Source organism: Kogia breviceps, chromosome 20 (assembly GCF_026419965.1).
Source record: "Kogia breviceps isolate mKogBre1 chromosome 20, mKogBre1 haplotype 1, whole genome shotgun sequence".
In the NCBI taxonomy this organism is placed as follows: Eukaryota; Metazoa; Chordata; class Mammalia; order Artiodactyla; family Physeteridae; genus Kogia; species Kogia breviceps.
Window position 1 is genome coordinate 27,201,469 of NC_081329.1, and position 16,483 is coordinate 27,217,951.

Consider the following 16,483-nt stretch of genomic DNA (forward strand, 5'->3'; position numbering starts at 1 on the left):
GCCAGCAGAAACCTTAGCCATAGCAGAAAGTAGAGGAATATGAAAAAACTAGGGTGTGGCCAGGCAAAGAAGTTGAGTATTGAAGGTGTATGCATTTGAAGTAAAGGTTAGTAGTAAAATATTACTTCAAGTTTCAAAGTTGTTGAGATAGGTAAGTATTATACTACTCTTCTTAACAATGGCAAAGAACTACAATTGTGCTGCACTAATTAACTTAGTGATGGGTTAGTGATTGGAGAGGGATAAAGGAATTGAATGTCTCTGGTTTTGCTGATTAACTTGACATAGTATATATATCATTTGTTATAATTGGCATAACGTGCAAGAATAGTTAATATTTGCTTTGTACTAGGGCAAGTGATTGACCATGTATCTGCCTCAATTTTAATAATGAGTGATTTTAGAGTGGGTTTTCATTGCTTTTTGTCTATTGCCTATTTTTTTTGATACTTATACCTGCCTCTATCAACTTTTCAGAATGATGTAAGGATGTTAGTAAAAGTGAATCTATTTTCCTTTTTGTCCTTAGGAGCAGCCACCATATCCTAGCTACAATTCCAACTATTGGAATTCTCCTGCCCGACCTCGGGCTCCTTACTCAAGTACATATCCTGTAAGACCGGAAATGCAAGGCCAGGTAGGGTCTAAAATTGACAGACTTTCTGAATTTTTTCTTAATGAATCAATTTATTTTCAGAACCTGTGGAGATTTCACAGTGAAGGTGTGTGGGCTTTTGTTATATAATACACTCTATCTTAAATCATTTTAATGTTTTTAGCTCAGAGATAAGGAAATATCTAGGCAGATACTACCTATAGCAAAGGTAGCTTGATGCATGATAGATTATTTTTCAGGACCTGGAAACAACAAACGCAAAATGTACTTATTTCTAAAAATTTGACCTTTTATGGAGATATAATGGACATATAACATTATATTAGTTTCAGGTGTACAGTGTAAAGGTTCAATATTTGTATACTTTCCAAAACGGTCACCACAGAAGTCTAGTTAACATCTGTCACCATACAGTTAAAAGTTTTGTTTTCTTGTGATGAAAACTTTTACGATATACTCTCTTAGTAATTTTCAAATATTACAGTACAATATGTTAACTGTAGTTACCAGGCTGTACATTACATCCTATGATTTACTTATTTTATAGCTGGAAATGTGTACCTTTTGACCCCCTTTATCTGTTCATGCACCCCAGCCCACTGCTCCACCTCTGGCAACCACCAGTCTGTTTTCTGTATCTATGAGTTGGCTTTTTTTGTGTTTTTAGATTCCACATATAAATGAGATCTTATGGTATTTGTCTGTGTCTGACTTATTTCATTTAGCATAATGCCCTCAAGGTCCATCCGTGCTGTCCCAATGGCAAGATTTCCTTCTCTTTTGTGGTTGAATAATACTCCATTGTGTGTGTGTGTGTGTGTGTGTGTGTGTGTGTATATATATATATATCACATTATCTTCATCCGTTCATCCAGTGATGGACACTTAGGGTGTTTCCATGTCTTGGCTGTTGTAAAATAGTGCCGCAGTGAACATGGGGGTGCAGATATCTTTTCGAGTTAGTGTTTTTGTTTCCCATGAATATATTCCCAGAAGTGGAATTGCTCGATCATATGGTAATTCTGTTTTTAATTTTTTGAGGCACCTCCATACTGTTTTTCACAGTATCTGTACCAGTTTCCATTCCCATCAACAGTGCACAAGGGTTTCCTTTTCTCAACATTCTCATCCAATACTTATTTCTTGTCTTTTTGAGAATAGCCATTCTAACCGGTGTGAGGTCACATCTCATTGTGGTTTTGATTTGCACTTCCTGATGATTAGTGATGTTGAGCAGATTTTCATGTACCCGTTGGCCATCTTGTATGTCTTTGGGAAAATGTCTATTCAGATCCTCCGCCCATTTTTAAAATCAGATTGTTTGATTTTTTTGCTATTGAGTTGTATGAGTTCTTTATATATTAACTCCTTACCTTATCAGATATATGATTTGCAAGTATTTTCTTCCATTCAGTAGGTTGCCTTTCTTTCTTTTTTTAAAATTTACATATTTAATTTTTTTTTGCCTGCGTTGGGTCTTCGTTGCCGCATACGGACTTTCTCTACTTGCAGTGAGTGAGGGCTACTCCTCATTGCGGTGCGCAGGCTTCTCATTGCGGTGGCTTCTCTAGGCGCGCGGGCTCAGTAGTTGTGGCTCACGGGCTCTAGAGCGCAGGCTTGTAGTTGTGGCGCACGGGCTTAGTTGCTCTGTGGCATGTGGGATCTTCCCGGACCAGGGCTCGAACCCGTGTCCCGTGCATTGGCGGGTGGATTCTTAACCATTGCGCCACCAGGGAAGCCCTGCCTTTCCTTTCGTTGATGGTTTCCTTTGCTGTGTAGAAGCTTTTTAGTTTGATGTAATCCCACTTTTTAATTTTGCTTTTGTTTTGTTGTTAAAAATTTTGACTTCTTATGACAAATATTAAATTTAAAATATTTCAAGCATTCTGAAAGAGTACAGAAAATATGTACATCTTTTCAAAATCTAGCTCCTAGCTTTGTCAGTTTTTAAGTTTCAGATTTTAAAAAGAAGTAAAATAAATACAGTTGAAGCCCCATATAACACTTCTTTCCATTTCTTACAGTTATGTTAATTGTCTCATATGTGTTTTTATGCTTTTACTACTTGTATATGCATTTTATAGTATTATTTAACATGATTTTAAACTTGATATGAGTGGTTTCATACTAGCATTCTCCTGCAGCTTGCTTTTCTTTAACTCAACATTGTTTTTCTCTTTTCTATTGTACAACATGAGACTAGCATTTCCCTAGTGTATGGAATTGGTGGGTTTGGCTATGTACATCTTTTTTTTTTTTTTTTTTTTTTTGCGGTACGCGGGCCTCTCACCGCTGTGGCCTCTCCCGCTGCGGAGCACAGGCTCCGGACGCGCAGGCTCAGCGGCCACGGCTCACGGGCCCAGCCGCTCCGCGGCACGTGGGATCTTCCCGGACCGGGGCACGAACCCGCGTCCCCTGCATCGGCAGGCGGACTCTCAACAACTGCGCCACCAGGGAAGCCCTGTACATCTTTATTTAATATAGCCAAATTACTTTTCACAGTGGTTGCCAATGAGGAAATGAACTTTTCAATTTCAGCACAAAAGGCAGCTGGGATTTTCATTGGGATTGCATATAGATCAATTTGGAGAGTAGCAGGCATTACTTTTACAGTTAATGTAAGAGGAAGACAGAACCCAAAGTCATGAGTCACAGTTTTTCTCAGCAATGTTAATTTGTCTGATTTCATCAATTGTTCCTGTTGATAAAGATTATTTTGGGGGACTTCCCTGGTGGCGCAGTGGTTAAGAATCCGCCTGCCAATGCATGGACACGGGCTCAATCCCTGGTCTGGGAAGATCCCACATGCTGCAGAGCAGCTAAGCCCGTGCGCCACACTACTGAGCCTGCGCTCTAGAGCCCATGAGCCACAACTACTGAGCCCACGCGCCACAACTCCTGGAGCCCATGCTCCGCAACAACAGAAGCCACCGCCATGAGAAGCCCGTGCACTGCAACGAAGAGTAGCCCCTGCCAGCCTCAACTAGAAAAAAGCCCACACGCAGCAACGAAGACCCAACGCAGCCAAAAAAAAAAAAAAAAGGGAGTCAACATATTTTTTTAAAAAAAGATTATTTTTGGAGATGACATTTCCCCCCCTTAGATAAAGGCATTTATTGCATGTATATATTACATATATTCAAGAAAGATTCACTTTTAATTTGGTGATGACTTTTTGAAAGCAACAGCAATAATCTGAGAGAGATTTTAGGTACAAAAATTGTTGGATTCTTTTTTTTTTTTTTTTTTTTTTGCGGTACGCGAGCCTCTCACTGTTGTGGCCTCTCCCGTTGCGGAGCACAGGCTCCGGACGCACAGGCTCAGTGGCCATGGCCCACGGGCCCAGCCGCTCCACGGCATGTGGGATCCTCCCGGACCGGGGCACGAACCCGCGTCCCCTACATTGGCAGGCGGACTCTCAACCACTGAGCCACCAGGGAAGCCCCAAAAATTGTTGGATTCTAAACCCAAAGGTATCTAGACATACGCTTGTATGGGATTAGCACATATGTATTTTCTGGTGAAGCATTACATGGGGATTATACATTTATCTTCTGACCAAAACAGACTCCTGTAGTGGTATGTAGATATGACTGGTTTCCTTTTTTAAAAATTGAATGGTTTTACTCCTTTGCCTTCTATCCGCCGCCTCATGTTAGCTTTGCCACATGATCACTCTTATAAACCAGGAGTGCGTAATTTCATGCACTTTCCCCCTGGTAATGTGGAATTTATATCCGTTTCTTCAGAATCGATGCGTGTTGGGGAGGGCCCCTGAGCAGACCTCGAAGCTGATTAGCCTCTCGTGTTCAGGCGCAGTCTATGTGCTACGCAGGAACGGGGGACAGTCTTTGAAATGTAGCTTTCCTCATTTTCAGCTAATAGTAAGGATTGTTGGGGAGCATATCGGACGGTCTGTGGAGCGGGTTTAGGCAGCATGAAGTAAACCAGCTCAGAACAGAAGATTTGGGCTCACCAGACTGTTGATGGAATTCATGAGGTATTTTCTGAGTTCTTCAAACTAAGATTGCTTCTTATTTGCTTTTAACACCTTCATTTGCATCAAGGACTGTCTTCTGAAGCCCCAGAAGTATTTTCTTTCTCTTTGGCCTCTGTATCAGGGCTCTGAAACTGGGCCAAGAACTCCTTTATTTTCTTTGCTATGCTGCCAGGCTACTCTTCAGAAGACTTAAAAACTTTGAACATTTCTGAACTATGATCATAAGCTCATCCTTCGTCGACGTCTGTAGCAACTGCAAGGCTGACATATGTTCTTCCGACGCTGATTGTTTGTAAACATGCATGTTGTAGCTCTGATCCATTGACCCAGTGGGTACTTGGGAAAAGCATGATAAATACACAGCTTCTCTAGTAATGATTGTGGTGGGGTGTTTTTGTTTAAAATCCTCTCATTGGTCATGAATGCAATTTGTTTTTCTAAAGCTTCTTTTCCACTATCTAAAGGATGAAAGACGTATCTAAAGGATGTTTTCACATTGATTTTCTGATAAAGAAGATAATTCTCTTGGGTTCTGGGAGATTATACCACAGAACACTGAATGCCTGGGAATAGAAATGCTCTAAGAAAGAAAACTGAAGTCCTCTTATAATGTTCAGAATTGAGAAATCATGATACAAAAGGACTTTCATCAGAACCTTAACACCTTTTCATTTAATTTAAAAGGGACTTGGGTTGTAAAATACAGCTTATTAAGTACTGTGGTTTGGAGCTCCTGTGAGACAAAAATTGGAATAGTTCTATAAGGAGAGATACTGCATGAGGAAGTAACCAGTGGATGATAATAGATTTGGCAATTCCAGAAATGAGTATTAGTAGAAACTCAAGTTGATGTCGACTGCTGATAATTATGAAGTCTTGGAGTACTTTTGTGGTGAAGTCTTCCATGTTTTTCAAGATAAGCACAGCAGGAAGAATTGTGGTGTTGCTAATGGAAAAAAAAAAGGTTTTTTTCCTGCTTGGATTGGGTCTGTTTGCTGTTTGATATTCATGTACCAAATGGAAAGGGAATCCGTTGAACAAGTGTATCACTTTCTGGGTGAGAGACCTGATCAGTTTTCTCCTCTTTGGATTCTACATCTATAAACCGTCCATCAATTGTAAAACCAACTTTTGGAAGAAGTATTACCTCCTGGATAATCTTTAGCTTGCAATGAGACATCATATGATGTGACATGATTTTGACTTTTGAATGCTAAGTCATATTTACATTTACCTCTAGAACAAGAGAAGCACTTGGGATATTTTTTGAGTTTTAAGAGCTCCAGTCTCTTGATTTCTTCTGGAATCCAGAATGAGACTTCTACAGAAATTCAATGACTATCAAAGATTTTGTTTAATTCTTCTTGCAGTTGCTCAGTTTCAGATTTTCTGTTGCCATGTCAGCTGACAAGTTTCAAATCACAGCTTGCTATCCTTATATACAAGTGTCCCTTCATGAAAATAGTCTACTTGGACATAGATGGAAGTAGCTATGGTCCAAGCAGCCCACCAGTTTCTAGACATAATTGGGATTTCATAACTGTTTTTTTTTTGGCTGCACCGCACTGCATACTGGATCTTAGATCTTAGTTCCCCTACCAGGGATCGAACCCGTCATGACATTTGTAATAGCATATATTTTTTTTTTACTATAAAATACAACTTTATTACTAAACATTTGGGAAATAAAAGGGAGAAAAGACACTAATTCTGTCATCCTCATATATCCTCATATATTTTGGTAAATTTGTTTTCAGCCTTTTCCCTATCATATTTACACAGCTTTACATATGCCTTTTAATATGACAACTCATTTTACATATGCCTTTTAATATGACTTTTCATTTATCGTATGTACTTTACATGTTATAGGGTGAAATAACAGGAACTTTTTTTTAATAGTAAGGAAATTTTCAAACATAATCCAAAGTAACGAGAATAGTGCAATAATCTCCCATGTACCCGTTACTCAACTTCAACAAGTATCAATACATGGCCATCATGTTTCATTTATATATCCTTAGAGTATTTTGAAGCAAATTCCAGATATCATGTTATGTCTCTTGTAAATACTTAAGCATGTATCTTTAAGATATAAGGAAGTTTTAAAGACATTACCGCAATGCCATTATTAAAACTTAAAGGAAAATTAACCCAAATAATTCTTTAATATCGTTAGATGTCTGGTCAGTTCTAACAGTGAGTTTTTAAAAATTAATTAATTAATTTTATTATTAATTTTTTTGGCTGCGTTGGGTCTTCGTTGCTGTGTGCGGGCTTTCTCTAGTTGTGGCAAGTGCGGGCTACTCTTCGTTAAGATGCGTGGGCTTCTCTTGTGTAGCACAGGCTCTAGGTGCGCGGACTGTGGCACAAGGGCTCAGTAGTTGTGGCTCGCGAGCTCTAGAGCGCAGGCCCTGTAGTTGTGGTTCACGGGCTTAGTTGCTCCGCGGCATGTGGGATCTTCCTGGACCAGGGCTCAAACCCATGTCCCCTGCATTGACAGGCAGATTCTTAATCACTGAGCCACCAGGGAAGTCCCTAACAGTGAGTTTTTAAGACAGAATAAAATTTCCTCAATGAATAGCCCGTAGTCTACTTAATCATTCCATCAGTACAGGACGGTTAGGTTGTTTACAATTCTGCGTGATGGTGAATCATGCTGTGATGAATAAATTCATGCCTATAATTTTTTCTCTAGTTGAGTAATTTCCTTAGGAAGGATTTCTAGAATTTGAATAACAGTACAAAAAGTCACATGATTTGTTTTTAATCAAGTCTTTAGCTGTATATGTTGTATAAGGGATTGTTAGGCACAGCAGCCTGTAGGCAGAAGACTTGATTAGCCTCACAGTGGCTGCTCAGGGAATGCCTGGCTGGATTTTCCCTCACCCATGTCCCTGCATGGAATTCTTTGGCCGTGTGGTGATAGTAGCCTGTCTTTTATCCTCTTGCCATTAAACTGTGGCTAAGAATTTATTTTCCACAGAATTATGCCCTCCTTCCCACTTCAGTCTGTCCCTCTTTTTGTTGTGGTAGGTCTGGAATCAAATTTAAATTTCATTTTCTTCAGTCATTAACAACTGTAGAAGATATCAGGATTCTTTTTTTTTTAATTGAGGTATAATTGACGTATAACGTTAGTTTCAGGTGTACAGCGTAATGATTCGATATTTGTATACACTGTGAAATGATCACCATGATAAGTCTAGTAATATCACAAGATTCTCTTATTCTTCTACCTAAAATGGGAAAGATTGTCTAGTTTTAGAAGGATGAGTCCAGGAAAACCTGATTCTCTTTTTACCATTTTAACAAGGTAAAGTAGAAATTAATAGAAAACGTTAAGGTAGTGGTTTAGAGTTTAGCTTTAATCTTGTTTGGATTACTAAACTGAGGATTCTGGGTGTCAGTAATAGTCTGGATAGGTGATTTAAAACTGCAGTAAGCAATATATGAGGAATTTGTCTCTGTCTGCTGTTACCATTTGGGGAAGCAGAGTAGGATAGTATCAATACAAAGCACGTGGGCTTGGAGTCAGATCTGGGTTCGTTTCCTGACCTTGCCGCATTAATACTAACAACAATTTGTATTACAAAAATTGCAAATCATTGAGCATACTACGTGCCAGACACTATACTAAGCATTTTATATATGTCATCTCATTAATTTTTACAATAACCCTGCAAGATATGTTTATGATTTCCATTTTCCTGCTGGAGAAACTAAAGCTCAGGGAGGGTAAACACAAAGCCAATGGCAGGGCTAGGTCTTTCTCTGTGGTCTTTTTTTCTTTCTGTTGTATTATGGTTACTTTCTTCTTTCTCTCGCCGTTCTCCCAGGTTTCCCGGAACACCCTCTTCAGTTTGTGGGGACAAGTTTCCCTGCCGTTAGGTGCAATTGTTAGGTGCACTTATGGAAATGGCTGAGAAGCATGGAAGGCCATCACTTCAGCCTTCATCACAATATGCCCATTGTTATGACACAGACTCTAAGGTGATAATCTGAGTTTAATATATGTATATGATTATAGTATATGAAAGAATACCTCAAGGGTTGCTTAGGTAGTTCATATTTTCATTAGTTACTGATCTCCTTTCTTTTCAAAGTTTTCGAAGTGAGGGCATTTCAGCTCATCTACTCATGCATCTTTTTTTTCTCCCAACTTTGCTTTTTTACAGAGTTTGAATTCTTATACAAATGGAGCATATGGCCCACCATACCCCACTGGCCCTGGGACAAATACTGCCTCATACCCAGGGGCTTATTACACATCCGGGTATGCTCAGACCAGTTACTCCACAGAGGTTCCAAGCACTTACCGTTCACCTGGCAACAGCCCAACCCCAGTCTCTCGTTGGATGTATCCCCAGCAGGACTGCCAGGCTGAAGCAGCCCCTCTTAGGGGGCAGGTTCCAGGATATCCTGCTTCACAGGTGAGCATTCGTCTGTTGTGTTTTTATTTTTTCATATAAATGAGTGGTACCAAGTTTATTTTTCTGTTCACTTCAAGAGGTTAGGTTGTTGTTTTTTTAAAATAAATATATTTATTTATTTATTTTTGGCTGCGTTGGGTTTTCGTTGCTGCGTGCAGGCTTTTCTCTAGTTGCGGCGAGCGGGGGCTACTCTTCGTTGCGGTGCGCGGGCTTCTCATTGCGGTGGCTTCTCTTGTTGCGGACGGAGCACAGGCTCTAGGCACGCGGGCTTCAGTAGTTGCGGCACGTGGGCTCAGTAGTTGTGGCTCGTGGGCTCTAGAGCGCAGGTAAGTAGTCGTGGCGCACGGGCTTAGTTGCTCCGCGGCATGTGGGATCTTCCTGGACCAGGGCTCGAACCTGTGTCCCCCTGCATTGGCAGGCTGATTCTTAACCACCGTGCCACCAGGGAAGCCCAAAAGGTTAGGTTTATATTTTTTAATATTCTGTGAATGATCCCATGTTTATTTCTCTGTTCACTTCAAGGAGAGTTCTAGTATGTCTTTATTTGTGCTTCCTTATAGCAGCATATGGGTCCATTTATTTATAGTATCTGTGGGACACTTATCCTGTGCTTCAGCCACTGAAGCTTAGGCCCTATTTTTCTGGGTTTGATGGTCACCAAGTCTGCCCCTGATATCTTTGGAACCAAGCTTTTTTAGGTTTGGAGAAACTATTTGCAACTCATTAGAAACACTACAGTTTAGTCCCATAGCAGCTAAAATACACCCTGTTAAGCCGAGAGGAAGCATCTCTGAAGCTGTTTACACTAGAATATTTTCATTACTTCTTTAAGTGTCCTTTAGCAATGACCAGTGCATTTCCTTCCTCTCAATCTAGAACCCTGGAATGAGCGTGCCCCATTATCCTTATGGGGATGGTAGCCGTAGTGTTCCACAGCCAGGACCACCTGTAAGGTCCCAGGAGGACTGCTGGGCTCCTCCGGGTGCTTATGGCATGGGAGCCCGTTACCCCTGGCCTTCAGCTGCCCCCTCAGCACCGCCTGCGAGTCTCTACGTGAGCGAGAGTGCTTCATCATCGTGGCCCAGCAGTGGCTCTCCTCGGCCACCTCCTTCCCCCCCAGCCCCACAGCCCAAGGTAGGAGGCTTCTAGAGGTTGTCCTCTTAATGTCTGGGTAATTAAGAGAGCGCGACCTGGAACTTCTTCTGCATTGGTTTGTGTTAAATGGGGACTAACTTCAAAATGTTGGTGGCTACTACCTATAGCTTTACCTAGCCCAGTTTACTTTTTATTTAAAATAGACTTTAGTTTTTAGGGCACTTTTAGGTCCACTTCCTTTTTTTAAACGACAGGAGAATGCTCATTTACTAAATTAGTTGTGATACCATCGGAATGTTAGACAAAATCAAGGATTAGATTTTATTACCTCAGTCTCCTAACAGAAGACAAAACCAATGTGAAACTGCATGGCTGTATTAAACCACGCACTTGAACATTATTTGCTTGTGGCCAGGTTCCTTTTTAAGATTTGTCTTCAGGTTTTCTCTCTTTCGGGGAAAAAACGATCTAATTCCTATTTATTAAGTCACTGGACAGATTGTGAGGTGCTTAGGGTAGATTGTGAGGTGGTCTCGATGATGACCTTCCTCGGGGTAGATTCCAGCCTTTATACTCAGGGATTCTCTGCCTTTTATCTTTCCAGGGCTGTATTCTTCTCAAATGACTAAGGAGGGCCATCCACTTTTATTGGTGGGGAGTCTTTTCATGTACCTTCCTGGTCAGGTGGAAGATGTGGGCTAACAAATCTGATGTTGATGGACCCCCATTAAAACAGCTTTTTCCCCCTCTTTGCTCTCCTACTCCAAGGATTCCTCCTACCCCTATAGCCAATCAGACCAAGGCATGAACCGGCACAGCTTTCCTTGCAGTGTCCATCAGTACGAGTCCTCGGGCACAGTGAACAGTGGTAATTCAGAGCTCTCGGATTCCCAAGTCCAGTATAGTGCTGAGCCTCAGCTGTATGGTACTGCCGCCAACGAGCATCCCAGCAATCAAGATCAGAGTAATAATCTTCCTGAAGAGTGTTCATCTTCAGATGAAGGGACTCCCCCAAGTATTAAAAAAATCATACAGGTGCTGGAGAAGGTCCAGTATCTTGAGCAAGAAGTAGAAGAGTTCGTAGGAAAAAAGACAGACAAAGCATACTGGCTTTTGGAAGAAATGCTAACCAAGGAACTTTTGGAACTGGATTCAGTTGAAACTGGGGGCCAGGACTCTGTCCGGCAGGCCAGGAAAGAGGCTGTTTGTAAAATCCAGGCCATACTGGAAAAATTGGAAAAAAAAGGACTCTGAAGGGATTTAGAACAAAGGGGAAGCCTGTTACTAACTTGACCAAAGAACTCTTGATTTTGGTTAATTACCCTCTTTTTGAAATGCCTGTTGAGGAGAAGAAGCAATACATTCCAACTTTCCTTTGATATAAAACTTGAAAATCTGGTAAAGGACTTGGAAGAACAGTTGGGTTATGAGTTGTTCTCAGTTTTCAGACCAATGAATGTAATAGGAAGCTATGGAGTTAATCAGTATTGCCAAGTAGACTCACCCCTAAGAAATTTATGGGTATCTGCAAGCTGCTTCTTATCAGCAGGAGGGAAATCCACCTTATGTAACAGGCTTATCAGAAACCTACCGGATAAGACTGGATGTTGTCTGGGACAAACAGGCTCCGTTTTTTTAAACATCTGGATTACTTGTCACATTTTTGTACATCGTGACTGCTTTCACCGTACACTTTGTGTGTAAATTATAGCTTGGACTTTAGCCGTCTTGGACCTCTGTTTCGTTTTGTTACTTATAGTTCACAAATATAGTGTTATTCTCTACTTCTTGGTACATTTTGTAGTAATATGTTTAATATAATTACTCAAGAGACTGTACTGACAGCCAGATAGTATGGCAGTTCTGGATGAATTTATATCTTTTCACCACTTGACTATATTGCACTGTGTAGTGAGCTCCTGAGGTAGATTGTCTCCTTTTTTGTATAGATCATTAGGTTAGAGTTTTACCACTTCTATTTTTCATGTTACTATTGGAAGGTTAATTTGGAAATGGCGTGGGTATGGGACTGAACATGGGGCTATTTCCTTTTTTGCTGTCTTAATCGTACTTGGATGAAGATCCACTTAAAAATTTCCGTTCTTCCCCCTTAATTATCTTTTTACTACAACTGCTTCCATATGGAGCAGTGTGATGAACACAGATTAAAAATTAAATGCCACAGCACGTAGAAATGATAACTGTAAAACGAATAAATACAACCATTTGGGAATGCTATTCTCCATCTGAAATATTAGCTTCACCATCAGGATCCCTACGAGCAGGTTTCAGCTCAGTGTATCTGCTCACTTTACAGCAAGAAACAATGAGGGTAAAAGAGGATTCACGCTCAGGGAATGAATCAGCCATAGCTAGAGTGGGAAATTGTGTTCTTCTTTTAGAGGTGGATTTGATGTTTATCTTTGTTTCCCCGGAATAAATTGCATAGGCAGTATTGCCTGTTTCATAAAAAAGATGTTTACCATCACTAACAAGTCATTTTAGAGCCAGATTTAAGGAAGGGATATTGAAAGGGTCTTGGCTGGATTGGCTTGGGTAGCTCTATGCTATCATGTAGAAGAGACTTAGGTAGATAACTTACTTTTCCCATTGGAAGTGAGTTCCAGTATGCAGTATCTGTTATTGGAAGAACTGCTGTTTCTTAATAAAATACCCAAGTGATTTTTTTTTTCTTGACCGCCAGCCCTATTAACAAGAAAATAAATCCACCAGCCATCTCCTCTCCTTATAAAAAAAACCAATACAAACATATTATATGATGAGAAGAAGTAAAGTAAAAATATTGGCCGGGTCTTAGGTTGGTATGAGTGATTTTATGAGATAATATGGTGACATTTTATTCTAGAATTTTTATTTTTGGCCTAATATAGGAATGTTACAAAAGGCTTTTGTATGAAAATTTAAAAGTTGTACTTGAAACTAAATATTTAGAAGGGGAAGAACCTTAAAGCTAAGTTAACATAAACCAGTGAGACAATGACTAACACAGGAGAGAACACTATTTTTTAACTGAGTGCCCAAGATACCAATTTCCCTGAAGTCTTGATTTTTTAATCTATAAATCACACATTATACACACACACACATATATATGTGTGTGTGTGTATGTTTTTTAACAGTTTTTTTTTTTTTTAGTTTTGAGATAATTTTAGACCTCCTGAAGAGTTGCAAAGACAGCTCACCTTCCCTTTATATTAACATCTTACATAGCTGTAGAACATTTGTCAGGTTAAGAAATTAGCCTTGATATAATGCTATTAACTAAAGTAGAGAGTTTTGAAAGTAGAGATTTTCTAGTCTTTTCACTAATGTCCTTTCACTGTTTCAGGATCCAATCCAGGATCCTGCCTCTCATTTAGTTGTCATGTCATCATAGCGTCCTCCGGTCTGTGACGGTGTATCTTGACACCTGATGCGGTAATGTATTTCTGGTGTTATTAACCTTGGCCACTACCTGAGGTGGTGTCTGCTAGGATTCTCTGCTGTAAACTTACTATGGTTTCCTTTGTAATGACTTAATGTTTGCTAGAGATAATGTGAGCTATGCAAATGTCCTGTTTCTGCTTAAACTTTTGTCTACTCATTTTTGTATCCACTGGCAGATCTTGCTTGTTACTACTGTGGTGTTCGAATGTGACTTTGTTTCTCTTATTCCTTCTACATGTATTAATTGGATTCTTTCTATAAGGGAGGGCTATTGCTTCTGGATTTATAATTATAATAAGATATTCAGGATAAGTACAGACTTAGAACTTAAAGGTATAAACCATGTTAAAATGATTCCAAATGCCAGTGTCAGGGAAAGGAAAACTAAATTGCAACCTGTGCCAGAAAATATAGTGAATGAATATAAGATGGAAAATAGTATTCATTTGTTTGTGGATCTGATTCAGCTCTTGACTTAGTATTGACTCTAGACTGAATTCAAATTTTTTTTGGTATTTCACATCTGGACTTTTAAAAAGTGTCTAAGTTTAATATTACTTTGGGGATAATTTCTGTCAAAATCTTAAATAAAGTTATCCAGATCTGGCATGTTAAACACAGCTATGTTCTCTATAATAAGCCACTATTGTTCCAAATATAAACACCAGTGTAAATATTTAGATGAATTTAAGTCCCAATGAAGTATTAGCAGGATGGGCTGGTCTCTACATTGTTGGTGGGGAATTCTTTGAAAAATGGGGTTTTGAAAACAGTTCTGTAGTTGGTTGATGTAATACCATTAGAGGTGGGAAGATTTTTTTTTTAAGTTGAAGAATATCGATTAAATTGGTGTTAAAAAAAGTTTTTGGGGGGATGGATACTTGAGGACTGGAGTTTTTCATCTTTTTTTCTTTTTAAAAAAGTTATGAGTTTGAAGACTCAAATAATTCTATGGAAGTTAGCAATTTAAAGAGTCAATTCCGGGACTTCCCTGGCGGTCCAGTGGTTAAGACTTCACCTTCCAATGCAGGGGGTGTGTGTTTGATCCCGGGTCTGGGAGCTAAGATCCCACGTGCCTCGCGGCCTAAAAAACCAAAACATAAAACTGAAGCAATATTGTAACAAATTCAGTAAAGACTATAAAAATGGTCCACATCAAAAAAAAAAAAAAAACTTTAAAAAAAGTCAATTCTATGAAAAGGAGCACTCTTCTGTTCCGCTCCCATTTTTCCTTCTACAAAGGTAACTACTTTCAATTGAGTTCTTAAAAAAATTTATCTCTATATTTTTTTAATAACATAGTTGTATTCCTCCCTTTTGATTTATCAGTTTTAGGTCATTTCTACTGGTTTTCTGTTGTAGAGGATGAAGGTAGGTCTCTCTGCCTCTTCCATACGCTCATCCAGTTCTCATGCCTCCAATTTCTCAACCCACTTACATGGTAATTCTGTTGTACGTTATTATACCATGTAAATGCTGCCCAGAGCTCAGTCATGCAGTAAACTGCTTACTTTCCTTTTCCTGAACAACTCCTTGTTTTCTCTGGAATGAATCATTTGTCATACTTATTTTGTTTGCCTATGTGCTTATGACTGATTTGACCTCAAACCCTCCATCATTTGTCTAAATCTTCTCTTAAGAGGCTCAGACATATTTTATCAATTTTAGGCTCCTGAAGAAGCGTTCCTGGAGCCCTCTGACTGCAGCACTGGTATGTTCCTGGTGCATACTTTCATTCTGGTGTCTTCTCTTCATCCTGGGGATTCTCTCCATCCCTTCTGTTGGATTCCTTTTTTCCATAGCCTGTGTCTTTCTCTTTCTCAATTTATTCCCTCATTTTGGTAGAGCATGTTCCCCACTAGCTTCCTGGAAAAGGGTGCATAGGAAGTAATTTTTTTCCATCTTGCATATTTGAAAATGTGTTTTCATGATCCTTTGTTTAAAACTTAGTTTTTCTTCCTGGAAGCTTGTAGGATATTTTTGTCCCCTCTACAGTACAGTGTTGGTGTGGGTTTGTTTTTGTCCATTTTGCTGGGCACATTTCATTCTGGAAACTCCTGCCCTTAAGTCCTATAACATTTTCTTGGGTTTTGTTTGTTTGTTTATTTTCCTCCTCTGCTACCCTAATCTCTATTACATCTTTCTAGAATTCCTGCTGTTTCTGTTACAGATCTCTTAGACTGGTTCTTTGAGTTACTTATCTTTTCACTTTCATTTTTTGCCATTTTGCTGTACTTTGTGGGGGATTTACTCACCTTTATCTTCCAACTCTCCACTGAATTTTGTTTCATCTATCATATTTTTAGTTTCTAGGAATTTTTTTGTGCTCTGTGTTCTCTATGGGATTCTGCTCTTGTTTGTGGGTGTAACATCTTATATCTCTGAGGATATTAATGATAATTTCTTGATTTTTTTTCTTCTCAAATAAATTTCCTACAAGGTTGCATTTTCCTTTCTTTTTCAATCTCCGTCTTTTTCATGTTAGAGATATTTTTCAGATGTCTATTACTTCTTGGTTATGTTTTTTACAGTGTTGTTATACTGGAGACCCCAAATTGCTTCTAGAAAATGCTTCCTGACTATTCTGTTTAATTATTATTTTTTCATAATCTTTCTTGGAGGGAATAGCTATTTTGAGTTGAAGTTGAGAAGGGAGGATTATCTGGATAATTTTTACTCCTCTGTGAAGATAGGAGGGTTTTATACTCTATGTGGCTTTTCTCATCAGGAGTGGGCAGTAGCACATTTGCTGTAATAAAATGTGAGGCAGAGGAGATACCAGCTGCTGAGAAGGGAGGATTTAGGGGTTTCTGAGATCAGGGCACATTTTCTCTAGCCAACTGTTAAATCTTCTTTTATTTTGCAATATATACCTTATCCTGGTAAGCTAAT

The 16,483-nt window shown here is 39.3% G+C and overlaps 1 protein-coding gene and 1 pseudogene across 2 annotated transcripts in view; one reads left to right on the forward strand and one right to left on the reverse strand.

The window, feature by feature from the left end:
• BAG4 (BAG cochaperone 4) overlaps nt 1-11,928 on the forward strand; it is a 26,193-nt gene extending 14,265 nt beyond the window's left edge. The window contains exons 2-5 of one of the 2 annotated variants that reach the window (XM_059049235.2): nt 530-637; nt 8,795-9,049; nt 9,926-10,183; nt 10,913-11,928. In XM_059049235.2, coding sequence (XP_058905218.1) covers nt 530-637; nt 8,795-9,049; nt 9,926-10,183; nt 10,913-11,398 — 1,107 coding nt within the window. In that variant the 3' untranslated portion in view covers nt 11,399-11,928. The remainder of the gene's footprint in view (nt 1-529; nt 638-8,794; nt 9,050-9,925; nt 10,184-10,912) is intronic. The other variant, XM_059049236.2, reaches the window with a different exon arrangement.
• On the reverse strand, nt 4,569-7,509 carry LOC131747577 (origin recognition complex subunit 3 pseudogene; annotated as a pseudogene).
• Nucleotides 11,929-16,483: the final 4,555 nt, after the last annotated feature.